Consider the following 23507-nt stretch of genomic DNA (forward strand, 5'->3'; position numbering starts at 1 on the left):
GCTCAGGACTCCCACAGGTTCAAGACACTGCTGTGCATGTGTTAAACTTTCCAGGGAACCCCAAGATCAGAATGCTGGAGTAAGCATCCCTGCTGGAAAAAGGCACCTCTATTTTTATGTATCTACCTCAAAAATGTACATGTGTTTTTCCAACCACTATCTGATGTCTGCTATTCATAGAAGCTGTCTCAACCTCCCATGGGATACTCAAAAAGAGATTCATTAAGAGGTGGCAAATGAACCTGAAGCCACCTTTCAGTACAGCAAGGGCACACAGCTGTGCGCCCTAACACCACCAGCTACACTCCATACTTGAGAAACCTGCAATACATAATGTATACACAGGCAGACTGTTCTGCAGCAGCACCCTCTTATGAGACATTTCTGACCTGGAAGAAATAACTGGCTGGGGTGGGAAGAGGAAGGGCAAAAGAGGAGTCTCTGACTTTTCTAAGAGGTTCCCAAAGCCCTGAAATGAAAAACTAAACACTGCAGTGCTTGGGTATTTAGTCCTGATCCTTGCACTTATACAAGAGAGATGCCAGCACCTTGACCCCTTCTCCTGCCTGAAGGGGGGTAGAGCAAAAATCAAGAGCTGGGCATTGGCACCAGTGGGAGAAAATAGGGTGAAAAGAAGATTACAGGTCTTGAGAAAGTGTAAACACAGGGACCTCTGAGCAATGGGAGATGAAAAGTATCTTTGGGTATCTCACTCAACGGGTGCTGGACAGTCAGGTGCTCTGAACTAAAAAATTAATTCAGAATAGTATCACATTCACCTTGCCCAATCTGCCCTTTTATACTGTTGCAGAGGATAGGATCTACTGGCAACAGCTGAAAGGAGGCATGATGGAAAGGAGTGACAACCTGTGCTTTCAAGCTGAATCTGGCCTCTCCTGTTTGTTTTTTGGCTATACTAGCTAGGATCAGCACATATACGAGGACTTGCATCAACTGGAGAACTTGTGAAGCATATCCAATAATACCCTAATAATAATCATTATCATCATCAAAATAATACCCCACCAAAACAATAAAATAAAAAAAAACCTCAGAGAAGGTCTTTAAGTCAACAGTAGAAGACTACCAAGTGTAAGACTCAGATCAGATGCTTTGCATGAAGAAAAATATGACATCCTCCCTCAATTAGGCTTTTTCCTGTATCAGTGCAGGAAATCACTAGAAAGCCCAGGAGGCATTTGTCTTCACATCATCTTGCCCTGACCACAGTACAAGTAGTGCAGCTCTCCACAACTGGGATTTGCAGCGACAGCAAAGATCTTGAACATGGTGCACAGTGTAAGAAGGACACAGATCTGCTGGAACAAATCTAGAGGCACTGGAACAGGCTGCCCAGAAGTTGTGGATGCTCTGCCCCTGGAAGTGTTCAAGGCCAGTCTGGATGGGGCTTGGAACAATGTGGTCTAATGGAAGGTGTCCCTGCCTCTGGCAGAGGGGTGGGAACTTGATTATCTCTAGGGTCCTTTCCACCCCAAACCATTCTATGATGATGGCCACAAGTATTGGGAAAATGCCCATCATAAGTTTTCATCACATTTTTCAACAAAGCGGTAAATAAATAAATAAATGAACCTCCCCCCCAAAAAGGCCCACGATACATCACAGGGAAACAACCACAGCTGCAAGCAGTGAGCAGAGAAGGCACCTCAGCCAGCAGCTGGAAGGGCTGGAGGCAGTGAGCTGCCCTTACTCAGCAGGATGGATCACATGCATGGGTTCTATTTGGGTGCATGCTCTTCATACTGCTGAGGAAAGCAATAGGCATCCGTGCAAGACCTTAGGCTTTCTCCTGCATTGGCTGTTGTCATATTTATGAACAAATTATCAAAGGAAAGAAATCTCAGACAAAAAACCTGAACTGATAAGTCCATAAACCACTAATTAAGTAGTTAACTTAGAAACTTACATAGAAAATGGTTTAGAGCTGCCAAAGTGGCTTCCCTCAGGCTACAAAGCAAGGAATATAGAAGCCAGGATTATTAGTTACTGGTGGTCCCTATCCCCAAAAGCTATTTTTTCCTGTAAGAATCTGCTTTTATGAAATACTGGATTTTTTTCTTTACAGAAATTATTAGTATCCGGATTAAAATACAAATACTAACAGAGATACTATTGCTATACAGAAGAGACAGCTAAAGAAGTAACAGAAGTAGCGTGGTGATATTTAAGTGGAACATACTATTTCAGCAGCACCAATGTATAAATATGAAACTACAGCCTCTGAATTAATAGAAAGACTAATACTAGGAGGCTGACATTTTGAAGGGGCAGGAAAAAAAATATTAAGAAATCAGGAAGTTACATCTGTGGCAGAGAAAACAACCAACCAAGAGAAAAACATGTGGATTAAAGCAAATTTCCAAACAAGTTTCACAAAAGACAAACCAGTTAAGGTCTGTCTCAGAGAGCAGGATACAGCAACTACCATCAACCCTACCAAAACCAGGGGAGGCTTAGTTGGGCACCATAATGGTTGCTGATACACAAAAACCAAGAACAAAGTGTATCATGTCTGACACTTTAAATCAAAGTGTGCAGCGAGAGAGAATTTCACAGTTTGTGCAGCTGGCAATAGGAAAGTAAGGTTTATTTCACTATTTAGTGATGTGGGCAGGAGCACATCTTTCCATGGGAGTCATACTGATATGTTCACAGTTCAGGAGCAAATTCATAGATTTTTAAATATATAAACATTGCAAATTCATGGAAGGACTTAGATCCACAACCTGTTAATTTTAAAAAGTAGGGAAAAGGAAAAAAAGAAATCTCCATTTGAAGTTTGGGGTAGCAGGTTGTTAAAACTCCCATTGCTGCAATTCCAAAGTCCATTACTGAAGCCTTGTGTTCAGCAGGAAGTTCATAAAGTTGTGCTCAGACTTATATTTACTAAGAGGTGGTTCATGGGTGACAGGGTCTGAACATTTTTAGGTACAGTAGATGCTTACAATGCTAAATCTTGCCTTAGGGAGCAATCTATTAAGAACACACAGAGAAACCAAAAATATCAAGGGGATTCACTAGACAAAAGACAGAAGAATTCTATGGAGTAAATCAAAGATCATGTACACAAAAATAATGGGACTAGTACATAAGTAGCCACAATTGTGAGCTCAATTTCAACTTGGAAACCATTTAAACATGTCACAGATAAGACAGAATGATAGATGAATTACATGACTGGTTGTTTCCTGAAACCTGCCAAGGACCCACCTGTTCATGTCAGATTCCAACCACTAAACAAACAGAACAGAATTGAAATTTAATTTCTACTAAGATGAATGCTGTGCAATTTTAGATAGCCGTGTTATGTAAAAAGATATTGCATTAAATACTTTTCAGACAAATAACAAGATAGCCCAGACATAAGGAGAGAGTGTAAAAATGAAACTGAACTTATACAGTAATTGAATTATTTTCTTCAGGAGTGAGATGTAGCTTCAATTAATGCCACATGGTTAAACAGGTCAATAGAAACTAAGGGGAAAAAGAGAATATGCTATACTTACAAGAAAATAGGAAGTAAAGAACACTGGGAAGAATACAGGGAGATGCTAAAACAGATAAAGAACGGGTATTAGAAATGCAAAGTAAAACTCTGAAGTTCTCCTAGTTACAGATGCTAAACACAAATTATTTTTCCAGTGATAAAGAAAAAAAGGGAGAGGAGAATTAGACCAAAATCAAAAGTGAAATGTAGTGTAAGCTACAAAATCAATTAATGCAGTCAATTAAAATACTAGTGGTGAAACCAGCATGCCATAAGAAATCAGAAAAATATTTATAATGGGCATGAATATATTGTACATACAACAAATGACAGACTAAAAGGATTGACCATAGCAAGACTGCTGACTGACAGTAAAAAAAGAGAAACAGACAAATGTGGTAAGTTTATATGGGAAATGTGTCATAAGTGAAATACCTCCAAGACTACCTTGTTTAAAGACTAGCAAATTTGGTAGGTACTTTGGTTAATAAAATTTGTAGTGATGTAGTTTCAGATATATGTAGAAGAAACACTTTTTTAAAAAGACAGCCTTAAACCTCTTCCGTTTATTTCTGTTTATAAACAAGACAGCTCTCAAAGTCAAGTTTCAAAAGTGTCCTTCCAGTTAAAACCTACTGGAGATCCAAAGCAACACTCAGGAGAGCCATACTGGGTATCAGAAAAATTTCATCTTTTTACAAGATGAAATTTGTTGTACATTCATTATATTCATATTTGTTGTATATTAATTACTTGGAATATATTTTACCAATATTTTGCAGTTTCATACCATACAAATTTTGAATCAGAAGCTTCCCTATAATATTTACTTACATATGAATGTCAGGATTTAAAAATAATAACCTCATCACAGCAGCAAACGTATTTTGCTCAGCATTGAAACTGTACACATAGAATTATTCTCAGTTCTGCCAAGTGGGAAATATGTTTAAAACTAAAAATTTTCTGTCTAAAATTACTTTTTCTTCCTAAAAATCCTAAAATGGGACACTCAAAAATGGAAACTTGTAGCAACAAAGATGTCAGGGTTTTGTATAAGGATGTTCTGTGGACACTCTCTGTCACTGGCAGCTTGATATACAGTTATAAGAAACTCTGCATATCTCCACTTGATCTCAGAATATGTCTCCACATCAGTAATGTGTTGCCTAAGATTAACACTTGACTAGAACAAAAGTTATTGCTTAGAGTTTTCCATTTAGTTTTTATCTATACATCAACATATTTGCATTTTGCAATCATAAACATCTTGTCTTTTCTCAGTTATGATACTTTATGACTTTTCCACACCAGCTACATCACAAAAGATACCACACCATTAGACATTTCCCCCTACAGCTCAGTTCAAATGCTATCAATCAAAAAGATTTTTAAGCTGCTCTTTCGAATCATCACAATTAAGAAAAACGTTGCAGTGGGATCATCCTTTTCATTAATTTTTAAACTAAATTATAAACTTACTGAAATTTCTAGAAGAATTAATGTGGGGTTTGTTTTTTAAAGAGGGATTACTTCCCTCCTGACCCCACCTGTCACTGCACAAAATCAGCTAAGAGACTACAAGCAAGAAGCAGCACAATCACATCTTTGCTCATATCAGACCAACACTGCAAACAGAGTAACCTAGTTCATTCCGGATACAAGGAGAAGCCTGCTGCATGGATGTCCTCAGGCTTGATTACCCTTGCTGCAAACCTGCAGTCTGTTTAGCCGGAAAATTCAGGAAGATCACTCCTTCCGTAGGCCTTAGCATACTCCTGGGCAAGCAGCACATACTGAATTACTCTGAGGTACTTTGTGTATCAATCTAGTTTACATAATATCAAAATTAAGATTTGTTTCCTTTCACTGCTCTGTTTCTTCCTTGTACAGCTTGCCACATCAGAAACAAGTCACTTATAGCAGGTATTTCTGCCTGACCCAGAAACAATGCAGCTGGGTTCCTTAACACCATCTCGGCATCCACTGATGCCTCTGCTGAACCATTACAGGGTTCAACCAAATTCCAGTTTAAAACTATCACCTCCACTTTCACCTCCTTTGTTTTTCCCTCTCAAGTAAAACCAATGGAATCCTAAACCAAATTTACCAAAATATGAAATACAGTTCAACTACTGTGAAGTATGTGGGCAAAAGTATTAGTGTTTTCCTTCTTGAGGCTCATTATTTGGACAGAAACATCAACTTCTGACTAAGTGTCAAGAAATGAGTAATAAACTGACATAAAGAAATGAAGACTTGCCAGAACCCCAACAAAAAGTGACAAAAATAATGTAACAGCAGGAACAAGCCAAACATCTTTGTGGGGTGCATTGGGTAAACTTTCAGCCTGATGAATTCCCATGTCTACCCAGCGACCAGGAACTCATCTGGAGGAGGAAGGGGGAAAGAGGACAGGAAGACAGGATGAAAAGCACCATTTCTAAAGGCAACATCAACACATTTTTCTCCAGTCTAATGACTAGCAAATAGCATTTTAAAATCCACTTCCTACTGTGAATCTATCTTCTAATATTTCAGTTCCATGGCTACAAAATACACTGTGATTGGGAGTTACTTTTTCAAACACAACATAACTTGTACTTTAGACAACATCTGTGGACTAGTTTATTTCCACTGTAGAAAACTGCCTGCGATGTAAACTCCTTAAACTCTCCCAAAAAAAAAATAAGAAAAACCATTGCAGGCATCTGCAAGAGAAATACAGTGTAATTTCACTGCTGCCATCAATTTGCAGTTTATCAACGCTTAGCTAGAGAAAAAAAGGACCTGCAAACAGGATGTCCTGCTGAGACACAAAGTACAGTGGGAGGTGGGAGGTAGGAGGTAAAGCCATGCATCTGCTGAGGCTGCCACAGCCTGCGGTGGGATGAAGCATGAACAAGGACAGTCAGAGAAGTGTGACTATTCATCACCTCCTCTTCACAAACAGGCACTTCCCTGCCTGCTAGGTCCAGGCAGCAAGAGTTTTGACTACACTAAATGCTAGAGCAGACTACAAGGGAGAGGAAAAAGGACTAAATTTCAAGCTAAGGTTTCACAAATCTGTCTAACAAATGCTCCAGTAAGCCCCCAGAAAACGCTGTTAGAGAGCACTCTGACATCTCTGAGAATTATATTAGTGCAATGTGTACTCAAAAAGCCGATTTGGGATGATTTTGTTGCCAACTTTGTCAGTCTTCTGACGACAGAGAAAACAGTGCAAAGGATACAGACTCTAAAGCTGATAGCAAAGGTTTGATTCCTAAACTAATGGCTATTGTGAATAGTAGATTTCACTGCAAAACACATTCCTTTCACATGCCATAACATGTTGCCCACGCAGATGTGGTACAGAGGGACATGGCCTAATGGTGGATTTGGCTGTGCTGGGTTAAGATGAACTTAAGGCCCTTTCCAACCTAGATGATTCCAGGATTACCAGCCCATCAAACAATTTCGTTTCCAGAGACAGACTCACACTGTTCCACCTTGGGTGGTTCTCTCACAACTGCTTTCTCCCCCAAGATAAGTCTTTCGTTGTGCATACTAGCCAGGAAGAAAAACTTTTCCCTTCCTTTTAGGATGGTTAAGGCTTAAAGTTCAAAATTTCCCCTTATTTTTCATCTAGCTTATATACATTTTCTTTGTCAAATATGAAAACCCAGTATGATGACCATGAAGCAGGAATTAGTCAAATGCAGAAGTGGGCAAATACTGGATTTTGGCTCAGAGGGTAAACCAGAAAGACAACAAACCTAAACAGGTGATTCTTTTGTTTTGAGATTTACTTCTTTTATGTATCAGTTTTCAAACTGTTCTGAAGTAAAAATACTGCTTCAAAACAGGGTCAGGTGTGTATTTAATAAATTGCAGTAATTTGTAAATAGGATTCTATGGTTGCCTGTTCAAAGCTTTACTTCTCCTGCAATTTCTATTGTTAAAAGGAATGTTACCTGTATCCATTCAGGAATAATATAATTTTAGCATTTACTACTGGACTTACTGTAGTAGTTTTAATTCTTTTGGTGTATGAGCATGAATCCATAGTCTTCAGGTTACTTGTAGTAAATATAAACATGAAACAATAAAATTTGCAAACACTAATACAGCAGTTAAGGAAGGTTAAAATTGAAGCAGAAGGAACCCAGGAAAGGAAATATGCTCCATTTAAAACTGATTGTAGCTTTAGTCCCACACATGCTTAGCTAAAAGACAGAAAATTATTTAATAGTAAATATGTTTTCTTTATGTTGTAAACTAAAATCAGTGGCTTGAATTCAGGCCTGTGCTGCTTCTAGATGACCCTTTAAAGGGTCTGTCAGTGGTTTTGCTCTGCTTTGGTAACTTTAAAAACTTTGTGACCATGTCAGTGGTCACAAAACAACTGGAAACAACAACTTATAACAATTACTTTCCTTCAAAAAAACACCTCCTCTACCAGTGGGATTCCACTACAAAAGCCAAAGCATTTACCCCACACAGGCTCTCTAGTGAGCTAGCACGACAGCGACTGCCCAGTGCAGTCACACTACACAACAAAGCAAACAACCAGGACTCATAATAAAGTGAAGTACAGTCCATTTAAAATAACGTATATCCTCTGCTGTGTGTTGCATTTCACCTTATTATATACCCAAGAGGTGCCTTATAATGTCCTGATACAACCAAACACTTCAACAAGTAAACTCAAGTCAAACATTGAAAACAAAAATTCCCCTCATTTTGTACTTCTCACAGACAAAAACCCATTCAACAGAAACCCAAGTATCTCCAGAGGCATGCACATTATTTTCAATGAAAAATTTGCTCATAAAACTCTTTCCCACTACATCCTTGACCAGCTAGAGTTATCAACACTGCTGATGTCCTGAGGGCATCTACAAAAACAGATGGCATTCCAACTCCATCACATTGCCTGAACCACCTTCTGTTCCACCAGATGACCCTCAGAGAAAATGTACCTCCATTTTGCAGTTCCTTGCTTTTATTCCTGCACACTGACACAACAGCTACTAACTGGCACATTCTGTAACCCCAGAGCCACAGGTGTTTCTCAGTGGCCCTGATGGATTCCTCTGCATGTGAAAACAGTTTGATTGAATCAACAACTACATCTGCTGAGCAGTCTGGGGGGAAGGAGGATGGATTAGATGACAAAGGTCTTTTCCAACCCGATTTTCTAGTACTCTGTGATGCATCTGTGATCACACTGTGTAACACTTCTGCCTTTCTTTCCCCACTACCTAAAGGCAGTTGCCTTTCAACAAGCTGGAGCCATGTTATCAGGTGCAGATTAGCAAACTGTGGACAGTGACAAATGGATTCTCAGCTAACTGCTGCTTTCAGTTGAGATGGGGAGAGCTCTGCCTCTGTGTCCTTGAATCAGCCCTGGAGGGAAAGAATCCTCTTCTGTGGAGAGGCCTGAATATTTGTCTGAGAAGCCACAACCACAGCTCCAATATATGTATCTGTACCCCTGCCATAAAGCTTCAGGTCTCATGCTATGCAAAGTCTTTGTAAAAGTGTTCCTATGGATTACAGTCTCCACTCTGAAATGATAATTTCTACAATGATATCAATGCTGTAAAAATTACTCTTGGTTTACACATTATTTGCAAAGTACTTCTAAATCAGAGGACTGGATCTATGACTGGGTATAAGAAATGATAGCTTTCTAACAGTTTAAAAATAATGATGGGAAAGACAGCCTGGGGTAAGGGGAAACTTCCAGATGATCAGATTAAAAATGACAATTCCATTTTTCTTCAAGGGTAAGGAACAAGAACAGCCATTCATCAAGGGAAACTGCTAATCTCCTTAGTTTCAGCACAACCAAAATATTGTCTAAATTAAATATGGGTGATGTTATTGGATAAACTTCCTGCAATACCTTTTGGACTGCCCAAGGGAGTTTATGGCTAACTCTAGGAATCATTCTCTGAGATGACCTTCTGCAATGCTTGGTGTTAAACTAGAATTTGGCAGGGTTACAGATAGAAAAGTAAAGCCAGTCTGATTACACTAATATATTGGCATTTAAGTGTGGACCATGATAAAATTACTTTTGCCCTGACACTGGGGGAGTGTGGACTATCTGATAAAACAATAGCAAGAGTAGACATGTATAGTTCAAGAGTGCCATACTTCCCTGCCTTAATGCATTTATGAAGATGGGATGACAACAGTTAATTTCTGAGGGTGTTTTTTCCCAGTTTTTTTGACTTATAGTGGTTCTGCTGCCTGCTTTGTCCAGCATGGCCCAGTGTTACTAGCTACTCATGAATGCTGGAAGTTAACTGATAAACAAAGCCTATGGGGGAGGGAAGGGGGAAATTAGTTTTCCGTGAATCTCAGCCAAAGCAGAGCCAGTTCTCTCTTGAGGGGCCTTCAGGTTCCTCCTTTTTTTCCTGCACTAAATCAAGGAATACTTTGTCAGGGAAACATTCTCATGAGCCACAGGAGTGTTCAGTAGCTGAACAAGAGTTGCAGGAGGCTGGGGTGCTTCTGTCCCTCTGCCAGTTCACAGCTGCTGGCCCAGGCTGGCAGGCAGGAGGTGATGGGCTCCCAGCAGGACAGGCACGGACAGGACACAGCAAGGGCACAGAGACACCCCTGCACAGTGAAGCACAGGGTCACGTTAGAGAAAGGGAAAAATCCTGATGAAACGAATCAAGGAGGAAGGAGGTGGATGGGAGAGGAGCTGAAGCAGAAGGAGTACTCAGCTGTCTGCCAGCAGAGGCAGCCACAGCTGGCTGCAATTTGGTGAGCAGCCCCTTCCCCACCTGCTCTGCCCAGAGAGAGCCTCAGCTGCCCCAGGTCCAGCCACCCCATAGTAAAAGGAGCTGCTTATAAAACTCCACAAAATCCACCCACAAACCAAACAAACCCAATATATTTTTAAGGACAACTATTTCTATGCTGAGGAGATCTGTTTGCTGAAAAGGAGACTGCTTCCTCTGCTGTTAGCATCATGTTAGTAGGAAACATCTGCAGGCATCATTACATTCATTTCCAAGCCAGACTGTGCTCAGTGTAGGCGATCTTCAGTAATGGATAAAAAACGAAGAGGGTTTTGCTGACTGTGCACACAGCCAAACATTTTTAGAAAGACTTAAAAGGTGGCCAAATCTGAACGGATTATAAATGATAATGATAGCAAAAGCATATCTCTGATACATGGGGCAAAGCTCTGCTAAATTGCAAATGACTGCACAAAGGCTCCTGTGAGGAAGAGATAATCAGCTCGACTGCCTTTGACAGCAAAGATATTCAGAAAGCAAACTGCAGAGCAACACATGGCATTCTCAGGATATGGGAATTCCTGACATCCCATACATTTCCACCATATAATTCCTTGTGATGCAAGCCCAATACTCACTGCAGAACTATCTGCTATTGACATTTTCCTTTCCTTTATTCTCTAGTAATTGAAGTTTGGATAAGAGGTAAAGACCCTGAGGCTTTAGCCACTCCTTTTCTTAGAAGACTAAAATCTCAAGCCAATAAAACTTCATCACTTTCACAAAGTTTAAATACTGCAAGTAAGATGGCTAAAAACAAATCCAGCCCCAAAAAATGTGACATAGAGCAATCACTCCCCCTTACACTTTCAATGAAGAACTAACCATCAGGTATTGCACTGGAAGTTCGCCTGTGTGAACGCACACACACAACCTTCTTTGTAAACCTTTTTTTTTGTTTGTTTGGATATTTTTGTTTTAAAGATTTCTTCCTGGAAAATATACTCCTTCATCTATAATACTAAGAGATGTTAATTTGCAGTGAAAAATCTTCCTTCTCATCTGCTTTGCAAAGCCGCATTTATGATTCAAAACAATCAATTATTGTTAAATTCAGTTTCTGTAGAGGGTTTTTCACCAGTGAAATTGATTCTTTTACTATGTGGATTTTAGTATTAAACTTCATTAAAGCAATTTAACATTTTATTATCTAATCTACATTTATAACCTATATTTCAAAAATAGCTCTTGTTATCTCTTAGTAAAGACTCATTTCTTCATTAATTTAACAATGTGACTGCTTAAAGATGTATTTTCTTTCACAAAATATGACAAATTACATATTCCTAAGTATCTCTATAAAAAAGCAAAAGTGACATATCAACAAATATAAACAAGCAGAAGCACACAGGCATTTTTCAGTGTATATATATGTTCATCCCAAACTTGATACATTTTGTAAATTAGTCATTCAAATTGAGGATTCACATCTCTATGGAAAGTTCCAAGTGCTAAAGTTCCATAAATAAATAAATAAAACATTGAAGAGTAGTCCATGAGCATATACACGAGATTTAGAGCAAAGAACGCCAGTGCAACTTGAAACACTTGCCAAACCATAACGTCAAGAGAGGGTAAGAAAAGCAACATTATGGCAGCACTAAGGTTAGCAAAGTCCGAACCACTAAGGCATTGAAGGATAGAATATTACTTCTGCTGTGCTGGTAACAACTGCAGTAAAATAAATGTAACGAAATCCTGGGTATTTCAGGCAAACCCATCTGGTGAAACAGAGTGTTTGCCTACTGAATTCCTTTGGTTTGTAACAATGTACAATATTTTGAGAGAAAGATACACAGACAAAGAAAATAAACACCCTCCAAACTTTAAAATATTTGTGTTTTAGCTGTTCATCTGTTTCTCAATTTAAAATGTCTAACAATGGTTGCAAGAGCAAAAAAAAACAAATATAAACCAACCACAAATACTGAAATCCTACAGAATTCTAAATATTTTAAAGATGGAACCAAGACAAAACAAAGAACATCTTTCTGTAGGCCTTCACAATAAAACTGACTGGCAGAAAAAGGGGGCTGTGGAACAGCAAGCATCAGATGAAGCAGTGTCTTCTGCCCAGAAAACTGAGGCAGGTTTGAGGTAATAAGCTTTCAAAGTAGGAAATGTTTTACAGAAATCTGCACTCAGTGAAGCCTGTGGTGCTCCTACATAGTGTTCCTTGCTGTCTTACAGATTTTTACTGCTTAAATCCTCAAGTAATCTGGACATCAAAGAGTAACATTCTCTGCAGGTTTCATTTCTATCCCACTACCATTCCCTAGGACTTTTCACTTCACAGCAAGTGAAAAACTGTTACACAGTAAGGGCCAAAAACATGGACAAAATTAAAAAAAACCCCAGAACTCTCAAAAAACACAAACAAGCAAAAAACCACCAAACAAAAAACCCCACAAAAACGCCAAACAACAAACCCAACCAACCAACCCAAACCCCCCCCCCCCCCCACCAAAAAAAAAACCAACAAACACTTTTGGTATCAAAACCCAAACCCATGCTATGGGGATTGTATTGAAAAGCCAAAACAGTAGGGCAGAGAAAGTGAAGATAATATACAGAGAAATAAGAAGTATCAATCTGAACTTAGTTCTGAGGTATATATTTTTTTTTATTGGGTAGCAACAAACACAGAATAGTATTTGCCTCTACTGTAAAAGAACAAACTCACTTTGAAGGAAGAAAGACACAGAGGTGTTCCAAAAGCCCCCTAAAACACATCCACATAATCACAAGTAAAATTCAACTTTTTATTAAAAATGCAAAATAGAGCTTTGAAGAAATATTAACTCTTTTATGCAAAGATCAAAATATGGTAAATTATCTCCATTATTATAAAGCAATTAGCTACCAGAAGTATGCAACTATAATTATGAGAAAAATCACACATGCCAATGACCTTAATGAAAATTCATACTGGAAATGAGCAAAGAATCTCTGTAAGAAAGAACATACCCATATGCTCCAAAACATAAGATAGTACTCTTTCAGTACCAGACAGCCTATATCCTTGGCACTTGCTTATTTGCAGCCAAAAATTGAAATCTCAGGAACAGTACAATTTATTACCCATTACAGCAGGTTACCAGAAGTTTATAATATGTTAAGTAAACAAGATGGCCTCTACCTCCTAGCTGAAGCCATCTATATTATTTATATTATACACTGAAACAAGGCTCAGAAAAGTAATTTCAGAAGCATAATGGGAAAGAACTGATGAGATGCCCTCAAAAAATAATAGACAGAATCTTTTTTTCTCCTTTTTGAAAAACTCTTAGTTTTGTAGCTCTCAAATAATTCAATGATTTGTTATTGAGCTTTTCTCCCACCAGACTGAGTTTTTCAATAACCACCTGAGAAAAATCATGACAAGACCAAAAGAAACAGAAGAGACAGCAAATGCCCTTCATTTTCATGAATGAAATTACTCTTCACAGCATACTGACTGTCTTCATAAAACTTAGGGATTTAGATCAGGCTGATACTTCTGTAGCACTTACAACCAACCTGAAGAGCTTTCTTAATAACTTCATGTTGATCTCCGATCCCTGGCATGACCAGGCAGCAGAACAGCTGAGAAGTGATTTTCTATACACTTAACAGACACAGATTTAGGATATCCTATTTTCCTGATCTTAAATAACACGCCAAAAGAAAAACCCAAACAAAAAAAATCTCAACCAAATAATAAAACACCTCACCAAGTTTATCAAATTATATAGCCTTAGGTTTACAGTAGAGATATGGAGATTATTTCTTTTTAGATTTACTCATGTTATTAATTCAGAGCAGCAGGCTCAGGCAATGAAATATGCAAAGGCAAAAAAACCCCCAGACACTTGATTCTATGGTCTGTCCAGCAAATTTTGTGGGCAAAAGCCCACAATAATATACTGACAATAAAAACCAAACAGTGTTGATTAAAGTGTATTTCACTTAACTGAGATATAATAATGCACACTGCCTTATTACTTATTCAGAGTGATCACGTTTGGAAGGAACCTCTGGAGATAATCGAGTCCAACCCCTCCTGCCAAGGCAGGGTGACCTGCAGCAGGTGACACAGGTACACACGAGGTGGGTTTGGAATGTCTCCAGAGAGGAAGACTCCACAACCTCCCTGGGTAGCCTGTTCCAGTGCTCTGACATCCTCAATTTAAAGTTCTTCCTCATGTTGAGGTGGAATTTCAGTGTTTTAGTTTATGGCCAACACCGAAACAAGTCTGGCACCATCCTGTTGACGCCCACCCACTTTCGAGATATTTATATGTGTTATTGAGAACTCTCAATCTTCCTTTCTCCAGACTAAACAGGCCCAGCTCCCACAGTCTGTCCTCACAAGAGATGCTCCAGACCCTAAATCCTCCTTGTGGTCGTTGACAGGACCTCCTGCAGCAGCTCCTTGTCTTTCCTGTACTAAAGAGCCCAAAAACACACACAGCACTCCTGATGTGGCCTCACCAGGGCTGAGCAGAGGAGGAAGACCACCTCCCTTTTCCTGCTGGCCACTCTTCCTGATGCACCCCAGGATATCCTTGGCCCTCCTGGCCACAAGGACACACTGCTGGCTCATTGTCAACTTGTCACCCACCAAGACTCTGAGGTCCCTCTCTACAGAGCTGCTCTCTGTGGGGTCAGCCCCAGCCTGCATTGCTGCTTGGGGTTATTCCTCCCCAGGTGCAGGACATCACACTTACCCTCACTGACCTCATGAGGTTCCTCTCTGCCCAACTCTCCAGCCTTTTAAGGTCCTGCTGAATGGTGGAACAACCTTCAGGTGTGTCAGCCACTCCCCCCAGTTTAGTCAGGGAAGTTCCTGAGCATACATTCCATCCCTTCAGCCAGGGCATTCACAAACAAGTTGGGTAAGACTGCAGCCACAACTGCTCCCTGGGGAACACCACTGACTGCAGGCCTGCTCGCTTCTACCTCTGTTATTACCTCTGGACCACAAAATCTGCCAATCAGCTTGGATATGTATTACATCAGTAGCCATCCTCTTCTGGGGAATTTACAAGGCAGGAGTCTCTGAAGCGGTCATTCCAGAACTGGGTATCAGTTTCTGGAATTTTATGGGGCAGGTAATAAATTAGACAAAGTGAATGTTAAGGCACAATTAAGTTTATTTTCCATGCAACTCAAAGATATTTCTACTGGTATGTGAACACATCACCACAAATTCCACTATCAAATAAATATACAAATATTTAACCTTAGAAAATCCATGTTTAAGAATTCTGTTGCGCTCTTTCCCTCTCAGGTGCACTAGAAGGAAGCTACCCCACTGCAGCTTTCACTCAGCACTGGTTACCACTTGCCACTGACAGAAGAAAAAGCAAACCTGCAATTGCATGCAACCACAACAGGCCCTAAATTGAGTATTTCTTGTTAACCTGTAAATGAGGACAATTTTCTCATTTACACAGTGAACCAGGATACCTTTTCTGTCACTGAGCAGCGTCAAAAGTGTCACTTTACACTCCAAACCTTCTGGACTAGTACTTCTTAGGAAGTATATTGTTTTGGAGGGCATTTTTCCTCTTTCTTCTAGCAAACTGTTACCTCTTACAGAACTATAAAGATCCTTGTAAACATCCTTGTGGTAGCCCATAAACTGCAGACTATATTTAAATATTGAGACATGCATTTTTATTTGTCAAACTCTTGCATAAACACTTGAAATTAGGTGGTCTTTACTGATATCTTGAAAAGAAAATAAAAAGGACAAAACCTACCGATATTATTATTAAGCACAGAGAATTTTCCTTTAAATTTAACAATGAAGCATTCCAATCCATTTCAGTGCTGACCCTATGAAGTTGGTTCTTTAAAAGCCTGAGGTCATATTTACCTTGCAAACAAGAAAAACCCAACACAGGCTAGATTTGTCAACTTTCTAGGGTATGTTTAAAACCAGAGAGAGTCAAAGGTTTTCAGGAAAGTCTCAGGTAAGGCTTTACTGCTTATGCCATTATATAGGTCCAAAAAATAATTTGAACAGTCTTAAAAGTCAAAAGCATGCATGGCACAAGGACAAATGGGTTATTAGAATACACATGCTGTTTCTTTAAGCCTGAGACAGGAAGCCAGATCCTGGACAGGAAAAGTTCATAGCAGAATTCACTTAACTGAAGCTCTGCCAGTTTATAATTAGTGACCTCACTCACTATGTTTTGTTTTTTCTTTTAAATCTTAATGAGGCATTTGTTTGACCAAAAACATGTACAGCTAGCAAACAAAATGAAACTAGAAGATAACTTTCACGTATAATGTCAAGCTAGAAGTGATAAGATTAATGTGGAAAGTCATTATTTCAATACATATCCCAGTAGTATGCAAATCTGTGAGATATTCTGAGAATGTGTATTTTACCTCCACCCTCTGCCTTAATACAGATGAGCTCAGGCCCAGTAACAAGGCTACTAGTTCACATACCTAGAGCCCAAGTACTCAATATATCATTTACCTTCACACAGAAAAAGAGATTAAAATAACTATGGCACCATTTTAAAAGAAAGGATGAGGGTCACCGGGAAATATGTGGGAAAAGAAAGGATTGTCATTGTGGAATGAGGAGGAACAAGCATAGAACTCAGATTATTCAAACATAGTGCATAATTTTTTGGAAGGTCTGGAGGTAAAAATGAAACAGAAATTGCAACTGATTCAGCAGGGTCAGCTACTGAAACTGCAGGTCACTGTGCAATAAAAGTCAGTGCACTACAAACACTGGGAACTGCATGTGTGGAGAAAAAAAGATAGTAAAAGTAAGAAAGAAGTGAGTTTGTTTCATCCTGCAAATATCTGCAAAGAACATCACCTGACCAGACTGAGCAAGCAATGTATAGCACAGATAGCTACAGATCTTGGGCTGCTGATCTTTAAAAGTGGAGCAATCTTTAAAATCTGATAGGCAAACATTTGGAATTTTCAACTGATTTGGGAACAGCACACACTTTATTTAAATTTAAACTTGATCAAAATTTGAGGCACACATAAATTAAAGCAGCCCAAGGCTGCCCTTTGGTGGTGGGATGGACAAACCTCACGTGGGGCAGTTCGGGGGCTGCCATCACCCAGAAGTCATGCAGAGGGAGGGGACAGTGGGTCGCAAGTTCCAAGTAGGTCACAAGGCTACTCCCTTCTACAGAGGAGCAAGGTAGGGCAGTGAGCACAGCCCAGTCCTGCTTGGGGACAGCAAAATGCTGAGCCTTTCTGGTGCCTCTCAAGAAAACATAACCATAACCAAGGAAACTCACTGAGGGATAAGAAAAAAGGGGAAAACCAAAAAGAAAAAATAAATACCTTTTTTTGCCATAGTGGAATATATATTGGTGCAATGGAAGCAAATAAGATATTAAGCTGTGCTGCAAACTATGTGAGTTGTCTTTAGCACCTTTCTAGCTTTAAAAGGATAAAATTAGGAAGTCTTCAGACTCTAGAAAGTCTCACAGGTGCTAATGTCACCCCTAAGTTTGAGAAACAACGAAACAAGGTTAGAAACAATCTCAGAAGGTCATGGCTGCTGGATTAGACAAGCCTGGCCAAAAAGCTGTGCTGTGACAGATCAGGAGGGCCACTGGGACACTGGCTATAGGAATTGGGGGGACAACACTGGTACAACCCTCCCCAATGGAATGATTATGTTTCCCCCTGTAAATATCTTGGACCACTGCTGTTACTTTTTCAATAAAATTTTGGCTCCTACTCTTGGCCAGCCAATTTTGAAGAGACACAATCTCCAGCCCCCAAAAAAACCATAACACAAAGACACCACCAGCACAACCACCCCACACACCTACAACCAACCTCTACAGGTTACCTGAAATCAAGTAAAAAAACCTAATGATAAGGGGTAATGGGGAAAGAAAAGAGAATAGATGTTTTTGAGACTGGTGGCAAAACAAGGAATTATTCACAAAGGGTAACAACTACTGGAAGACGAGAGAAGCACAGTATATGAATAATTGAAAAATACATGAAGAAATTAACACACTATCAAACTAAAATTACTTTTCAAGTCAAAGGTCTGCCTTGGGCCCAATTCTAGTCAGTACTTTTTAATCAAAACTCAGATAATGGAAGAGAAACTATACTCATATGAACAGATTACATCAAATTGGAAGGACAGTACACGTTTAGAAGGGGAATATCACATTTCTAAATTATATTGCTGAATTTGAAAGACAGCTTGAAAAGAGATTTTTTTATTTGTACGGAAGAAAAATAAAACATGCATTAAAAATATGCAATAACAGACTATGGAGCAGAACATAGGAAAGTTTATTGAGATATCTAGTCAATCATGAAATCTACACCCTTTAACAATGTTAATATATAAAAGAAGGCAACACCCAATTCAATGGCACATTGATAAGGAAACTTTATAGGTGCAAATGACAATACATTCTACTAATTATCTGCTGAAACAATCCAGTTTTGAGAAATGTACCTCAAAAGAGATACTTTGGACTGTTCGTGGCTGATCAATTTAGTCAAGAGATTTAAATACAATGCATAAGAGGAAGGATTAACAGATTAGGGTCTTTTCAGTCCATAAGGAACAAGTATCAAGATCTGACACTGTTCTACAGCATGTGCAAGTCAGACATTAATTGTTTGTTGGAAGAATCATTACTGAATGGCATGGGCTGGACCAGTACTGATTAGGATACACTGAGGAAAGAAAAGAAGTGGACTTTTCAAATAAAAGCAGTATGAAAGAAGAGTTAGAGATGGTTTAATTCCCATTATGGATGTATTTTAGGAACCAATCATGCAACCTCTGTTAGGGAAAATAAATGCTCAATTCTGCCTTAGTTACAAGAATGGACTAAGATGATCAGCATCTCCTTGAGTCCAAGCTGTAGCCCATACAAAATCCTGGAGGTTTAAAAATAAATTCTGCTTTCCACATGCATAGTTCCAGTTTCAATGCTATCGTATTTTGAACGAAGGCCAATATTTATTGCTTCAGTGACATGTTGTTCTACACAGCTCTCAAACTTAAGATGTTTGGTATTTCTAACTGGAGAAAACATGTTGGAGTAACAGGCTTACTATAAACAGATGCCATCTTGCTAGTTTGAAGCTATTGGTAGAAATCAGCACCCCTAAAGACCGAGCCAATATGAGCATTAACACCCTAAACCTACTAAATATACTACAATCTACTAAATCTACTATTAAATCTACAACTAGATCTAAACCTACTCGAGAGCATACACCACAGAACTCCCATGTGGTAACAATACCTCCTTGAAAATTCCTAATTGACCTCTCCAATTCTCAAAATTTCTAACAAAGACTGGAAGGCTACACGCCCAAATAATAAAATGATTCAAGCATGACTAACACTTAACAAGGTCTGAATACAGTTTATGAGCTCGATTTGACTATTTGTTGAGGTAGATGGGAGATTCTCAGAACAAAGTCCCTCTTTTCCCTCTGAAATCAGATTTCCAGTGCTGAAACTTAACAATTAAAAACTATTCTGATTTTAGCTCCTGCAGTTTATGTAGAATGGCACGACACATTAGAAAAAGCATTTAACGAGAGTTGATGATCATGTTTTATTAAACTACCAAACACACATCACTGTAGAAGCACAACCAGATTATTCCTGGAGATGCACATTAAGGTATGTGGGGCAATGGAGGGTTGTAACCAGTGAAATTCTGACATTAGGTTTAAAAAAGTGTTCACAAAGAGGTTAAGTCAAGTACTGGAACAAGTGTCCTGGCAAGTATTTTAAACAAGCTCTGAGCAACCTTCACAAGAACATCAAAATGTATGATGAAAAGCAAAACAAAAAACCCCAGAACTTAAGGCACGAGATTGAATCACACAATTTTTTTCAACAAGCAAATACAACACAATATATCCTGTTCATTGGACTAACTGCTAGATCTTGGTAATTGTTCTTATAGAGCTGAGTAAAGAATAGTGACATATTAACCTGTTAAATACTGCCTTTCAAAACTTGTTTAGCCTCTATCTCTCTATGACCCGCTATCACCCGCTATCACCCGCTATTTTTAATAATGATTAAAAATTAAGTCAAAAGGCAACCTCCTTCATCAGTTCCAAAAAGCTACACAGACTAATGGCTCAGGCCACATTTTGCTGGGTCTGAAATACAAACTTCTTATGTGAAGCAAGGGTTTAAATGAGGTACCTTCGTTCTTATCATCCACATGGCCATAGCTGCCAGTGCAAAGTATGAAAATGGCTAAACTAAATTGTCATTAAAAAGGCCCTGCATTAGCTAAGTTGAGACATAAAGCAATCCTTCCACTGCTGTAAGAGTTCAGAGGTTTCTATGTTCATATATTACATATGGCCAGTATTTGAAGAAGCTGCTTAGCGACAGTGATGGAATCTATGGCGGGGGGGGTAGCAGACTGGTCTATTGCATCAGGTTATGGGCAACTCAGGAATTGTTAATTAGGGGGCCTCACAGTCATCTCTCCATCTCTAATCATTATAATAAGGGCTTTTGCTCAATGAAGAAATCACCTTTGGAAACTCTACCCAGCTATTTTTAGGAGGAAAAAAAGAAAAACTAAACCTTTTCAAAATACATCTAGGGCATGCTTCAGTAAGCAGCACTGCCAGTTTCAAGGCCCTGCTTTGCCCAGTTGCCTGCTGGTTTCAGCCTGTGCTCAGTCCCTTTAAATAGGCTGTCACAAATTAAAGGATATGGACAAGAACAAGCAGCCAAAACCAGAGTGATAAGTGAGACAGATCGAAGGAAAAAAGACATTGTGCAAGCATGTGTAGGGAAGCATTTCTACTTAATGTTTAACCACAGAACTTAACAGGGGGGAAAGTATGGCTTGGGCTAGGTTGCCTAATAGAAACCTGTGGCATTATTTCTCCTTCTCTTCAAGAAAGCAGTACAAAATGAAGATTTTGAAGAGGCTGCATGCTGAAGAAGACATTTAAACTGAACTGATAGTTACTGAAGAAGATACTTAAAATTTTCCTTACTTTTGCAGAACTTCATAGCCTACACAATGCAAGGGGGAAAAAAAGAAAAGCAGTGTTTGTGAGACCTTTTATCTTAAAATCTATTCACACTGGATCTCCCTGCAGGTATCTTTCCAGACTACAGCTCAGCCTGACACATTTAAAATTAAAAAGTCTCTCCAATGATATGCTAGTCTCTAGACAACTGCAACAAAAACAAATCACAAAAAGATCACAACAAAACAAAACAACCCAAATCTTTTTTTGTTAAAGGGGGGAAACAGCAATTTAAAAAATCCTCACTCTTTTCTTGTATCCATCAGGCCCCTTATGCCAAATGAGCTTTCACATCCAAGACAAAGTCCGGAGTTTGAGCTGCAGAAGTCTACCAAGGCATCATGTAAGTGCACCTCTTCCCTGGTCCTCAGCTGAGACGGAGGCTAAAGGAAGAAATTACCAATGGCAAAGGCAAGCCCTTTATTAGGATGACCTCAGCTGAAGTTTTAATAACCAGCCTGCACAGTTGTTCCTTGTCAGCACACTCAGGCATCCAGGGAGGCGTAACAATCTGCACGGCTCTTGGTGGGAAGAGCAGAGGTTGCCAGAAGGAAGTGTTTGGAGGGCACATAACCAAAGCTGGGCTATGTGTACACAACCGAAACATAAGCTGCTTTTCTGCAAGCAAGCTCTTTTAATAGGAATCCAGTTTATTTATTTATTCAGAAGCAGATGGCATCCTCTCAAGATGTTATGCAGAACATGACACACAAAACAAGTATTTTCATCTGAGCATATTTTTTCTAATCAACTCCCTGCTATTCATCATTAAGTGACAAACAAAAATTTAGTCTCCAGAGTCTGATAATACTCTAGGCTAACTGAAGCTAACTCAGGATACAGCAGTAAGTGATGAAATGTAATGACTTGTAATGCACTGGAGTACAGACTAGATGATGTCAGTGTCTTTTGACTTAAAATGTTCTACAAAAAAAAGCATTCCAACTGCAGGAAAAAAATATTACAAATTGCAGCCTCTGTGCTGATGAGAGCATTTGATAGACAAGCCCTACGACCTATGGTTACTCAGAAGTGCCTAACAGAATTTTTTGTATTTATACAAAGAGAACAACAGGCAAGAAATCTTGTCAGAAAGTGTTAGTAATACTGCCATGCAATCGCTGTGTTGTAGGATTCTGTGTGACATTGCTGATAGCTTTCATACAAAGATTTTATGTAATTCCTGCTGAATCATGACCTTTAACCTCCATTCACTGCAAAGCCGAAGCAGCCACCACAAAGACTTGTAGAAGATATCATGTTAAAGAAAATGTTATCCCTTCATGCAGACAAAACACAATTTAGAAGGAAGTCAAGTACTATCAAATTCTTCCCCCTCTTACAACCCTTCCTACTCCACACCTCAACTCAGAGACCACTGTGTGCCATCTTTGATAGATACACCATGTTTTCCTTTTAATAGAAGTCATAGATATCGAAGTGTATTGATGTACTGAGGTTAATTTGCCACACAATGGTACAATGCAGTACACCAAAAGTGAGTCATCCTGTCATTATGGCCTCATACAACACATAATTAAAATATAAGGGACTCCCCCAAACTAAAGTAATTTTAGAATTTTCTGCATGAAGAATGTGCACAGTCCTAATATTTTCTAATAACTTAACAATTCACTGGTTTTATTTTAAAATAAGATCACATTGAAAGAGTAGTAATATCAACTCAAGGAATTTGAACGTTATGCACTTTACCAAGGTGGTTCAAATTCAGCAATCACTGAAATCACTTAAACTTCTAGGGTCCCTTTCTTTTCCTGCCAGCGTTTTTCCAGCTTCTTTTCATAGCCTCCCCTGCACTCCTACCTGGGATCATCAGCTTCCACTCTCTGTGAAAGGAGGTCCATCCCACTTCTCTCCCCTATGCCTTTCATTTCTTCCACCGGCAAGGCAGGGGAAGGGAAGGACTTGAGGATTTGGACTCACTTGGTCCCATCTCCTTGGGAAAGGGCTGAAGACTCCAAGAATGGATCCTCTGGGACCAAATCAGCCTGTGACCTGACTGCTGGGATGATCTACTACATGGAGTTAAAGATTATAAGAAAAAAAAAAAAAAAGAAGTGGTATCTTTTCTCAAACTTAGTGCATCCCAAGATAACTTGTACCCGAAGTTCTCATGATCAAGAATGATGAAATTT

The 23507-nt window shown here is 39.1% G+C and overlaps 1 protein-coding gene across 5 annotated transcripts in view; it reads right to left on the reverse strand.

The window, feature by feature from the left end:
• The window catches only part of CDYL (chromodomain Y like), a 105615-nt gene that overhangs the window by 18941 nt on the left and 63167 nt on the right, over positions 1-23507 (reverse strand). For 3 of the 5 annotated variants that reach the window (XR_010439166.1, XM_064705344.1, XM_064705345.1), the window contains exon 3: positions 3528-3572. The exons of 1 other annotated variant lie outside the window; for it this stretch is intronic. Coding sequence is in view for 2 of the 4 variants with exons in the window: in XM_064705344.1 (XP_064561414.1) it covers positions 3528-3572 (45 nt within the window). In the remaining 2 variants the exon portion in view is untranslated. Of the gene's footprint in view, positions 1-3527; positions 3573-8472; positions 8508-23507 lie in introns of those variants that run through there. One more of the 5 variants, XM_064705348.1, reaches the window with a different exon arrangement.

Source organism: Zonotrichia leucophrys, chromosome 2, assembly GCF_028769735.1.
Source record: "Zonotrichia leucophrys gambelii isolate GWCS_2022_RI chromosome 2, RI_Zleu_2.0, whole genome shotgun sequence".
NCBI lineage: Eukaryota > Metazoa > Chordata > Aves > Passeriformes > Passerellidae > Zonotrichia > Zonotrichia leucophrys.